The 12,167-nt window shown below is 35.9% G+C and overlaps 2 protein-coding genes across 2 annotated transcripts in view; one reads left to right on the plus strand and one right to left on the minus strand.

Annotated features, from left to right (window-relative positions):
* The window catches only part of fh (fumarate hydratase), a 10,818-nt gene extending 9,676 nt beyond the window's left edge, over positions 1–1,142 (minus strand). The window contains exons 1-3 of the mRNA XM_081392854.1: positions 921–1,142; positions 100–234; positions 1–13 (exon numbers count right to left, since the gene is read on the minus strand). The exon at positions 1–13 is cut by the window's left edge and continues 98 nt beyond it. Of these exons, the coding sequence (XP_081248980.1) occupies positions 1–13; positions 100–234; positions 921–1,049 (277 nt within the window). The 5' untranslated portion in view covers positions 1,050–1,142. The remainder of the gene's footprint in view (positions 14–99; positions 235–920) is intronic.
* Positions 1,143–5,966: 4,824 nt separating this feature from the next.
* hhex (hematopoietically expressed homeobox) lies at positions 5,967–11,546 on the plus strand. Its single transcript, XM_081392871.1, has 4 exons — positions 5,967–6,845; positions 9,434–9,612; positions 9,686–9,736; positions 11,203–11,546. Exons 1-4 carry the CDS (start codon positions 6,527–6,529, stop codon positions 11,368–11,370), a joined length of 717 nt encoding a protein of 238 aa, XP_081248997.1. The 5' UTR covers positions 5,967–6,526; the 3' UTR covers positions 11,371–11,546.
* The last annotated feature ends 621 nt before the right edge of the window (positions 11,547–12,167 follow it).

Raw genomic sequence — 12,167 nt, forward strand, 5'->3', positions numbered from 1 at the left:
TGATCACCTGGATCTACAGGAAAAGGACAAACTCACACACATAATCACTGACACACACCATAAATATTAATATTAATAATAATATGTTTGATGTCTCACTGGCATTCTCTCTGTAACTCCTCCGATCTTGAAGTTCATGGTTGATCTCACAGTTTGAGCTCCGTAATATTTATCAGAAGGAACTTTGAGTTCTCCAAACGTGTCCTTCTCAATCCTGTAGGACTCTGAGCTGGCCTGGAAGAACAACAATAACCTGTCAATCAATCACAATTATTCAAAACAAGAAAGTGACTTTTATTTATTAATTTGTATGAACATTTTGCAAGTAACAACTATTATCATTCATTCCATTAAAATAAATCCTACTGACATTTGAAATTAACAGTGAGTAGAGCAATTGACTTTGTACTTTGGGACATTTAAACAGATGATACATAAAATTGTTAAATAAATAGAAAATAAATAAAATAAAAAAGGCCAAGAAATAAATTTGCACTACTTTTCGACTCAAGTAGAGGGATAGAAAGATCTCATTTAAACATGGCATCTCTGTTCACAGTTGACTTTATAATCTTATTTATTATCTGGGATGTTTTAATTGCTTTTTTGTTTCTTTTACATTTACATAGGAAATCACATTTATGAATATGAGTCTCATCATTAAAGAACGGATCAGTCTAATTTAATGAGCAGAAACTAATGCTGATGTTTCTCAATCACTGTAAATCACACCTCAGGAGAGAATTAAGCACAAATACGCATTTATGATGTTTTGAAAGGCATACATGAGTTATAATACAGACACGTGACACATGTGTGATTTCTGAGAGCTTTAGAAGAACGATAAACATGAAGGTCATTCACCGGCCCGTCAGTTCAGCTCACATCTCAGTAAACACTGCACAGACACGGGATTTTACCATTCTGAGCGGGTTTTGCAGGAGTCCCGGCGCTGGACAGATGTTCCGGGCGATGACGGATCTCTTTGCGGTCCAGAGCTTCGACAGATCCGCGCTGAAGCGCTGCAGTTTCCGAGAGGACCGATACATGGCGACTCACTGGGGGCGGAACCGTTCTCACCAACCAGAGTCGAGCGTCAGGGGGCGGACACTTATTAGTGGAACACTACACATTACGGGGACACAATTACCGGCGACACCCAGTGGATTAAAATCAAATCAGCAACAAGACTTTTTTTAATTATTCTTTTTATTTTCTGTGGTTGAATGCGAATGTGATTTATATATATATATATATATATATATATATATATATATATATATATATATATATATATATATATATATAAACTTTTGTTTACCCATGACATGTATGGTGTACTCCTGTATGCAAATTATGTTTTGTTTTTATTAAGCTGCATAAAAATAAATAAATAAAAAGACTGTTAGCTTTCATGTTTTAAGAATAATTAGAATTCCCAGTTCACCTTGTGAACATGGTAATTTTGGTGAGTAAATATCATATTCACATAAGTTAAAAGTGTTAATAAATAGTCCGTTTTAATAAATAACTTAATTAATAAATTAAATGAAAATAAAAAAATTGTGGCCCAGATCTTGTTGCTAATTTGTCAGGTATGATGAATCTAAATCGATCTAAATAATGATTTATAATTTATGGCTAGACAGAGGACTTTAATTATGGAGTTCAGCGCGAAAGACGCACGTGTTACTTTTCTCCGCGCTCTTCAGGATGGACCAATCACAGCCGTCTGTAATTATTGCGTTGCAATCAATTATTGGATACTGCGCTTAAGTAATCATTCGATAGATACTGCTGTCCCCGATTACTCGATTTCGGTGCTGATCACTAATATTACTAGACTTAAATTATTATACTGTATAGTCCACAAATGTCTTCAGTAAGACCTGTAACTGAGATAGAACGCGGCTGAAGGGAGGAGGGCGCTTTCTGAGCCTCAGCGCCCCCTGGAGGAAGAGCCCGGGGCTTGCCAACATTGAGCGCATGCGCACTGAGTGCTGGATCATCAGGACACCCGATTCCTGTCTCCGCTGCTAAATGCATTTTTAGAATGTATTATTATTATAGCATTTATTATTATGTCAAGCAAACATAATATGGCTATTCAATTGGATATTAGGCCTATTAAATCACTCAACTGCTTCGTAGTTTTAAATCATTATTACATCATTATTATTTGTATACTTTTTTTTCTACAGTTACAAACATCCGCCACCAGAGGGCGACAACATTCAAGAAAACCCATCTCTTCAGTGAGCACTTAACCTCAGGGGCGATTCTAGGATTTTCATTTTAGGGGGGCTCAGCCCCCAATGAGGGTATGATTTAAAAAAAAAACACAAAAAAGTTAGTTTTATGGTCTAATGCGCATTATTAACTAGTTTCATTCATTCATCCAGTAACATGCATATGGCAGGGTTTTATAATCACTGAGGTACCAAATGCGAGGTATTTAGGGGGGGGTTCGGGGGCATGCTCCCCCGAGAAAATTTTGATTTCTCTGATCTACATATGTGCATTTTAAGATGTTTTGAAGGCCAAAAAAATTGGATAACAACAGCTTTAAAACCATGTGCGGGTAGCTGTTTATTTTCCACAGTTCATCAACATCACACTCTTTTTCTCTTTTTTTTTTCTCTTGCTCTGTCTTTTCCCCTCCTAAAGCTGAGCTTTGACTGATAAAGGCTTTTCATTTTTGTCTGTCAGTGAAGAAAGTAAACATAGGGTCAACTGATTTCAGGTTGATTTATGAATAATTTTCTCAGACAAAGCTACCAGGTTTATTAAATTCATTCACAATATGTACACATTCATTACTGATCTAGGCCTAATACATGGCCGTAGACAGGGCTTTATAATCAAAGAGGTCATAAATTTGAGGTTGTTATGGGGTTAAACATTTTTATTTCTCTGATATGTGCATTTCAAGACGTTTGAAGGCCAAAAAAGGATAAGAAATAGATTTAAAACCTGCTCTCTCCTCATCTCCATCACTCTGTCTTTTTCTCTCAGTCTCCTCATCTTGCCCTGTCTCTTCCCCTCCTAAAGCTGAACTTTTTTAATTTACTGAAGGCTACAAATTGTATTATATTAATTCTCAACATGTACACATGCATTATTAATCTTGTGCCCATGAAAACGGCTCAAAATGGTGAAATTAGACAAAAGTTTATTAGTTTTCTAATTATTTTTGTCATTCGTTTAACATTTATGACCTAAAAAACTGTCAAATATAAAATGTTTAGTTTAGCTAGGCTACTTACATCTTCTTAACTCGCACTTGACCGTAAATTGAAGCGTCAGTCGTGCTGCTAAAATTCCATGTAAAATTCGCGCTCTGTGAACATAAAGCCCGCCTACTTTGATTTGATTGGTCATCTCAAATATTCTGACACTGACGAGAAGTGAAAGACCAATGAGGCTCAGATGAACAAACACACACACACGCGCGCCTCTGTTTCTGACCTGCACTCTGCTTGGCGCTGCTGCCGACTGAAGATGAAGAACATTATTTAACCTTGTCAAAGACAATATATATATATTTTAGAATAACAACATTTCTTACTGCAAGTTTTAGGGGTGCTGAGCTCCTTTTTAGGGGTGCTGAGCTCCTTTTTAGGGGTGCTGAAGCACCCCTAAAAAGGGGCTAGCCTCGCCCATGCTTAACCTCATAAAATAAAATAAAATTTTCTCCTTTTTCCTTTAAATCCTCGCTTTTCGGGCTTATGTTACTCCGAACAATGCCTGAACTTCGTATGTTGAGCACTTCTCGTGTTGTTTCTTGCCTCTTCTCGATGACTCGCTTGATTTAGTCCTAATTTGTAAGTCGCTTTGGACAAAAGCGTCTGCTAAATTACTTAATGTAAATGTAAATAATATGGTTATTCAATTGAATATTAGCCCTATTAAATCACTCAACTGCTCCGTATTTTTAAATCATTATTACATCATTATTATTTGTATACTCTTTTTTCTACAGTTACAAACATCCGCCACCAGAGGGCGACAACACACAGATGAAACTCCCGCAAGGAAGAAAAAATGCAAAAATGATGTTCATGAAGAAAACTCTCTGTCTAATCCATCTCTGACCTCGAAGTGTCTGTTGTTGTTTATTATTTCTGCACTGGAATAAAATAATCATGTTTTTACATTTAGCGCAAAAACAGTGCAGAAGAGCATCAGTGTGACTTCTGGTGATTCTGCTGTGAAACACACACGATGAGTGGAAGATCAGTATCAGTTTCCTCTGACTGATGTTCATCAGTGTGTGTGTGTGTGTGTGTGTGTGTGTGTGTGTGTGTGTGTGTGTGACTGTAATCTTCTGCTAATTGAAACCAATCGTGATCAATAGCGCCTAACGACTCTGATAAGAAGACTGGACTTTTCAAATTGACTGTAAATGTCGAAATATGCAGCGAGTAAAAGGCGCCACCCCGAGAAGAGGAGAAGCTGGCGATGGTGGACGCGGGTCTCGTGTGGAGGCCTTGCTGTCCTGTACAGTGTGAATGTGGATGTTGTTTCGCGGCCTCTGATCTGACGAGGCGCCGAGCCTGTGACAGCAGATCAATCCACGGCAATGATTGGCAAAGATCAAATATTAGCTGTTCCCAGATCAGCCTTTCATGCACGATAAGTGATATTAGTCCGGTTTATGAGACCTGTAAAGAGCTTCAATCAGTCTGTGAGTGGATCAATGAAAACTGCATTGCATTCGTATATCGAAGCCTATTCATCGCGTGTGTGTTTCTATTGTCACTGTAATCGTCTGATTATTATGGACTAACTGGGAGATCTTAAGAGAAAAGACGAAATTACTGAACGTTTCCTGTAGATTTATCAAAATGCTTTGATTAGCACATATAATGCATTTATTCAGTTGTTGCAGTGAATGTTTCTCATGGGTTTATTTTCTGTTTTCTGACACAAACATTAAAGTTTTGAATTTGTATGTTTATTATTGCCTCCCTCATTTGCACATGCACGGAAAACTTAATGTATAAATAAATGTGGAAATCAATTCATATGAAAATAAAAGAACGCATAAATAATCAATAAAACTAAGAAAAATAAATACAAAGTAAATAAAAAATAAATACAAAGATAAGGTATTTCAAATTAATTATTTGTTTTATGAAGTCATTTATTCCTGAATTTGAATATTTACTCATGTGCACACGGAAAAGTACCAATAAATAAACGTATAAACAAATCTGGAAATCAATACATACAAATAAATGAACGCATAATTAATAAATAAAAGTAAGAAAAATAAATGTTAAAATAAATATAAAGTAAATTATTGAAAAATTAATTATTTGTTTTATAAAGTCATTTATTCCTGTATTTATTTATTTTATTTCTGCAGATTTGGTCCTCCATATATTACACACACCTTGACAAATATGAGATTATATTCTGTTTTATTACTAGCCATAATTTATCATTAAAGTTTTGTGATTTTATTTAATTAATCCACTAATTTGCATGAAATAGCATTAAAAAAACTTTTATGTCATAACATCTTTGTTTTATTCAATTTTATTTGACTATAATTAAAATTCAAAAAAGCATTTTTAAAATTTCATCTCGATTTTCTTCATCATCACTAATTACATTTAAATAGTGAATTAAACTTCATAGCAGGCTGTGACTGAAACCACTTTTGATTTACTTCAATGTAAAACTTCAACTTCTGTTTTTAATGGGTTAATTTTTTACAGTGTATCAACAATGTGAGAAAAAACACTTTCTCTTTTTCATTACACACTGAATCCTATAGGCTTTTGCTTTAGATTATGTGACTTAAACGAAAATGTGTGTGAATAATTCTTCATGCTTTTACCAGTCATTTGATTCCGTTCCTAGTAACGCGTTACAGTGTGTGTGAAAACATGTGTCACAACGAATTTAATCCTTCATGTGGGCCTGATAAGAAAATGTTCTGAGAGTGAAAGCAGATATTTAGGTAACACTTTATTTGACACGTTACATGTAGTTACTATATAATAACTATACATTATGCATGATTACATGCAACGAACCCTATAATCCTAACCCTAACCTTATAGTAAATGTGGTTAATTAATATTACTCAGCACTTTAATGCACAATTACACCGTAACAATGACACATTAAAATAAAGTGTAACTGATATTTAATATGTAATCTGATTCCGTTACTTGTAACGCGTTACAGCAGTCTGTGTGAAAACGTGTCATAACAAGCTAAATCCTTCATGTGAGCTTAATAAATTGGCATTGAGATATGAGGCTTTGTGTGACTTTAATAAAAATGTTCTATTCGTGAATTCAGTTTCCAGGTGCATCCTGACTTTCCCCATTCTTCTCATTCTTCTCGGAGAGCCAATCAGAGCTCGCGTACCTGCAGGAAGTTTGACCCGTTACTCTCCTCCCTCGCGAGACATCATCACCTCCCTCGCCAGTGACCACAGTCAGTCAGAACACATGGAAGCAGGAGCAGGAGTGCACGCGCACTGACAGCAGCCCACCGAGAGCACACAATGCAGTTCCAGCACTCGCACGCGCACCTTTACGCGCCGACGCCCGCGCCGCCCGTCCACCCGACGCCCTTCTACATCGAGGACATTCTGGGCCGGAACGCGTGCGCGTCAGCCCCGCTTGCGCCGACGCCGACTCTGCCGTCCCCGAACTCGTGCTTCACCAGCCTGACCCCGTCTTACCGGACCCCGATCTACGAGCCCACGCCGATTCACCCGGTCCTGACGCAGCACGCGCTCGCGGCGACCTACGCGTCCATCTACCCGTTCCAACGCTCCGTCGGAGACTTTACGCACGCGCTGATCCGACACGACCCGCTGGGTGAGCCTGCAATCCTTTCTGTCATGTGTTGCTAATGCTGGGAATGTGTTTATCGATGATATCATGCGCTGTAACATATTGAGGATAAACAACAAAACCAACACTCTTAAAAATAAAGGCTCGTTATCGTGGCATCCATGCAACCACTAAAGGTGGAAAAGCTTATTTACATAATTAAAAATTGAACTAATCACTGAAAGATTCTTTGGAATGACACTTTTATTTTACTTGGAAATTTAACTTTAATTTGAATGGGCTCATTTTTTTTACAGTGTAACAACTGGAGTAAAAACACTTTCTCTTTGTCATTGCGAACTCAATCCTTCAAATAATGGCCTTATGAGGCTTTTGTTTTAGTTTATGTTGGTTAAAAGAAAATGTGAGAAAAGCTTAAAAAGTAGTAATCTGATTATGTTACTTGTAACGCGTTACCGTGAAAATAGCTTATTTGTAGTATCATAAGTTAACTCCTTTATGTGGGCCTAATGGAACTGTATTATATTATGAGGCTTTTTGGTTTAGTTTATGTTGGTTAAAAGAAAATGTTCTGAGAGTGAAAGCAGATATTTAAATAAGTAATCCGAGTCCGTTACTTGTAACTCGTTCCTGCATTGCAAAAAATAAATAAATAAATAAATTCTAGGTGTCATAACAAGCTAAATTAAGGGTATTGTATCAAATTATGATGCTTTGTCTGACTTTAAATGTTTTGAGAGTGAATCATTCTTCAAGCAGATTCTTTAAAATTAGTAATCTGATTACGTTACTTGTAACGCATAACCACATTCTGTGCGGAAAAAATAAATCCTTTATAGGAAGAACCTTTAACATCCAACCATTAAAGGTGGAAAAAGATAGTTAAGTTAAGATAGTCTTTGGATTGTTAAAACCAGAAATGTTTGAAACCTTGTGTGTTTTGACACGGTTTTCATTGAACATTTCTTGCGGCTTAAACGCCCAAACCAGCTCGGGTGGGTAACAACAAAAAAAATATGCTGTGCTTAATTCCCTGGCTATATAATTGTGAAATTGCCAAAAAATCGGTGTCGTTTGGATAAAGAAAGCTCAGATACATGAGGTCTGTTTACCAACAGCTCGTGTGGTTAATAATATCAACCAGACTGACCCGAAGAGGAAGCGCTTCTTGATTTCGAAACTGCAGTTCAAAGCGCATTACTGTGACCCTGATCCTACATATCACCTCGAACACGGGGGAATCATGAATTAAGCTCATGTGTGTGTGTGTGTGTGTGTGTGTGTGTGTGTGTGTGTGTGTGTGTGTGTGTGTGTGTGTGTGTGTGTGAGGAAGACTCCTCAGATGATGATGATGATGATGATGATGAGGTTAAACTGCCTGTGTTCAGCAAACCCTGACCCTTTCCGCTCGCTCCGGAAACCTTGAGTTCTCGATAGGAGTGAATGTGTTTCAGAAGCTGTGAGATGTTTTCCTGGAGCAGGACTCGTGCGCGCTGCTGATTATTTTATCCACATCCTCAATACACACATATTCAGGAAACACTCGACTTCTGATAGCCGGGATCCGTTTTTTACAGATTGTTCGTTTCCTTTCATGGGCTGAACCCTTTTAACAGCTAAAACAACTGAAAACACGGAACTCGAGTAAAACACACACACTTCAGAGCGTTTCCAACCGAAACACAAATCAGAGATCTGCTTATCAGAGTCCGTTAAACATGTTGATCTGCTAAACATATTTTAAATATAAAATCACAATTCTGTTTCAGTTCATTACACTTCAGAAATGTAATCACTGGTCAATAAAATAGTTTTATGAATGTCGAGAGACTAGTTATCGAGGAGAAGCTTTTACCAAAACAAAAGCCTAAAAAAACAAAAGCCGGAGATAATAGAATTTTCATTAATGCAAATATGATTTTATTAATATATAAAAATGTATAACACGGGTATGTATATCTGCAGAGTATGTTTTAAATAAAATTGTATATATATATATAAAATCAAACAGAAGGCTATAGGCTATATACATAAATAATAAATATATATTGTATCATGCAAATTATTTTTTTACATTAATAAAAAGTATTATATTTAATATATCAGTACAAAACCCTTTTTTAAAATAGCCTACATTTATATATTTATATGTAATATATATCTTGAATCGATGCCTGAAGTAAAACAAAAATCACGAGGCAGTGTTTTATCGCATTCTATCAGTTTGAATTTAATTACTGATCAAGAAAATAAGAATTTAGAGAAGCTTAAAAAAGGAGAAATAACATGACAGAAATATTTTAAGTTTAAATAGATTTTTTTTAAAGATGTTGCTACATTGAATAATTTTTAAACTGTAAAGGTGTTAGCGCGCGCGTTCTGAACGGGATGAATCTGGGTATCCTGTGTGTGTGTGTGTGTGTGTGTGTGTGTGTGTGTGTGTGTGTGTAAAGATTATTGGACGGATGTTCAGATTAACCAACAGGAAACACATTGGCGGATATTTTGCCATAGTCTTTCTGCTCATAAACTCGAGCTTTCAACGGATGTTCAGGCTGTCAGACAGAGATTCCGAGCAGATATTGAGCGTGTGTGTGTGTGTGTGTGTGTAGGGAAGCCCCTGCTGTGGACACCCTTCATCCAGAGGCCTCTCCACAAGAGGAAAGGCGGACAGGTTCGGTTCTCCAACGACCAGACCATCGAGCTGGAGAAGAAGTTCGAGACCCAGAAGTATCTGTCTCCTCCCGAGAGGAAGAGGCTCGCGAAGATGCTGCAGCTCAGCGAGAGACAGGCGAGTTCATCTTCATCTTCATCTTCATCGAGCGTTTCTCTGATCTCGGCTTTCATAACTTCATCTTTTACAGGTTAAAACCTGGTTCCAGAACCGGCGGGCGAAATGGCGGCGACTGAAACAGGTGAGCATCATTTCTGCTATTAAAATACCTGTCAAACTTCACAGAGAGGCTACTGTGATCATAATAATAATGAATATGTGTTATTATGATGTTCCTAAAATATAAATAATAATAAAACAAATCAAGCAAAACACGCGACCGGGAAAAAAATACAGTAGCCTATAATATATATATCAGGGTTTCCCACTTTTCTAATCTTAATGATAGCCTCCTGTTTTATTATTGCAGCCAGCCTTATTTATTTTTATTTTATTGTTGTACATTTTTCATATCCTAAGTGCTGTTATTCATTATAGCCACAATTCGTTTTGGTAGTTTTCATTGCCTGTGTAGAGATTTATAAATAAATAAAACGAATCTCAAAAATATTTTAAACGGTAAAAAATAAAATCTACTCGTCAAATAGGCATAGCTACTTAAAATATATAATTTTATTGTTGTAATAACATACTAAATCATAGCCTATGTGTTATGTTCCTAAAATATAATTTAGTAATAGACTAGAATTTCTTTTTTTTTTTATTAAATAACCAAAACAAGGAATAAAAATAAAACGAAACTCAAAAATATTTTAGACGGTATAAAAATTTGTTCTCGTCAAATACTTAAAAGATATTTTTTGTTGTTGTAATAAATCCTATGTGTTATCTAATGTTCCTAAAATATAATTTAGTAATAGGCTAATAGAATTTATGGCTGTTCGTTTGAATAAAATAAATAAATAAATAACCAAAATAAGGAATAAAAATTAAACGATACTCAAAAATATTTTAGACGGTAAAAATTGCTCGTCAAATAGCCTACTTATATTATTTTATATAGATAGATATTATTTTATTGTCGTAATAGCCTAATCCTATGTGTTATCTAACGTTCCTAAATCATCATAGAATTTCTGACTGTTCGTTTTAAACAAAAAACAACCAAAACAAGGAATAATAAATAAAACGAAACGAAACTTTTAAACGGTAAAATAATTCTACGATAAAATTGTTTTCTTATTTCCTATTTATTTATAATTAGGCCTATTTTTATAATTGTAATTATAATTTTTATCTTATTTCCTATATATTTACAAAACTATTTTATATTTAGCTAATTAACAATTAATATCTAAAATGTTTTATTGCTTCTTATTTATTTATATATTTTTATAATCATATAGGCTATTTACTAAAAATATTTAATTAACAAATAATATCTAAAATGTTTTCTTATTTAATATTTGTAATTATAATTATGTCTTATTTCCTGGCCTATATTTAATAAAATATCTATAATTCACATTTAATTAACAATGAATATGCCTGTCTAAAATGTTTTCTTATTGCCTATTTATTTATAATTATAATTATTTAATTTCCTATATATTTCCTAAAAATATTTATATTAAATATGTGATATATTAAACAATTAATCTCTAGAAAAAAGACGAAAGCTCATAGTGTGCGTGTGTGTGTGAACAGGAGAATCCCGCGAGCGGCAGGAGAGACGCGGAGGACTCGGGCGAGCGCAGGAACTCCGACAGATCGAGTCCCGACGCGACGCGCGACTCCGACGCGTCCGATGACTCTGATCAGGAGCTGCTGGACATCGAAGAGGACTCGATCAGCTCCATAAACCCTCCGTTATGAGTCCCTCATAACTACTGTACTGTAAATACTGTATCATACTGTACATTTGTAGCGGCAGCATTAACTTAATGGATGTGTAGATTCTGATCTGAGTGTCACGTGATGAAGTGTTGTGGTGGGAATACATGTGGTGTAAATATTCTGTGTTATTCAATAAACAATATTTTGGGGACAACATGTCTGTCTGCTGTTCTATTTCTATTTCCACATTCAAACTTGAACAGATAAAGGAGTGACAAACAATGAAATGGTTTCAAAGTGCATCATTAATAAGGCGATGATGTCGTTTCCTTTATCTGATGTGAACACAATAGAGCCATGATAAATGATCACTTGTGTTATTAGCTTTATCAGTGTTATTAGTGTTTTATCTGTCCATTCACAATCCTCCTGATAGAGTCATCATGTCGCAGATTATCTGTTAGTCATTAAAATCAATTAAACTCGATCACTTCCCGAATGAAAGAAGAGCTCTGAGATCAGGAGATCAGCACTGCAGTTTCAGTCCGACAAGACAAACAGCCTCGAGTTTGTGCTAATCATGGGGTTAATGATTGGAAAACTGCGATGAATCACTGTCTGTGTGTGTGTGTGTGTGTGTGTGTGTGTGTGTGTGTGTGTGTGTGTGTGTGTGTGAGAGAGAGAGAGAGAGAGAGAGAGAGTTCAACAGCCTCGAGAGAGAGAGAGAGAGAGAGAGAGAGAGAGAGAGAGAGAGAGAGAGAGAGAGAGAGAGAGAGAGAGAGAGAGTGATCCTGATCCAAAACCAACAGCGCGATCATCGATTGCTCCTGAATTGA

This window comes from Scardinius erythrophthalmus (assembly GCF_964197995.2).
Source record: "Scardinius erythrophthalmus genome assembly, chromosome: 18".
Classification (NCBI taxonomy): Eukaryota; Metazoa; Chordata; class Actinopteri; order Cypriniformes; family Leuciscidae; genus Scardinius; species Scardinius erythrophthalmus.

What these genes read in the sequence shown, in the direction of transcription:
- hhex (XM_081392871.1), top strand. Translation starts at nt 6,527, where the DNA reads ATGCAGTTCCAGCACTCGCACGCGCACCTTTACGCGCCGACGCCCGCG. An exon ending in GATCCGACACGACCCGCTGG is followed by an intron (nt 6,846 to 9,433) that starts GTGAGCCTGCAA and finishes GTGTGTGTGTAG; the next exon opens with GGAAGCCCCTGCTGTGGACA. An exon ending in TGCAGCTCAGCGAGAGACAG is followed by an intron (nt 9,613 to 9,685) that starts GCGAGTTCATCT and finishes CATCTTTTACAG; the next exon opens with GTTAAAACCTGGTTCCAGAA.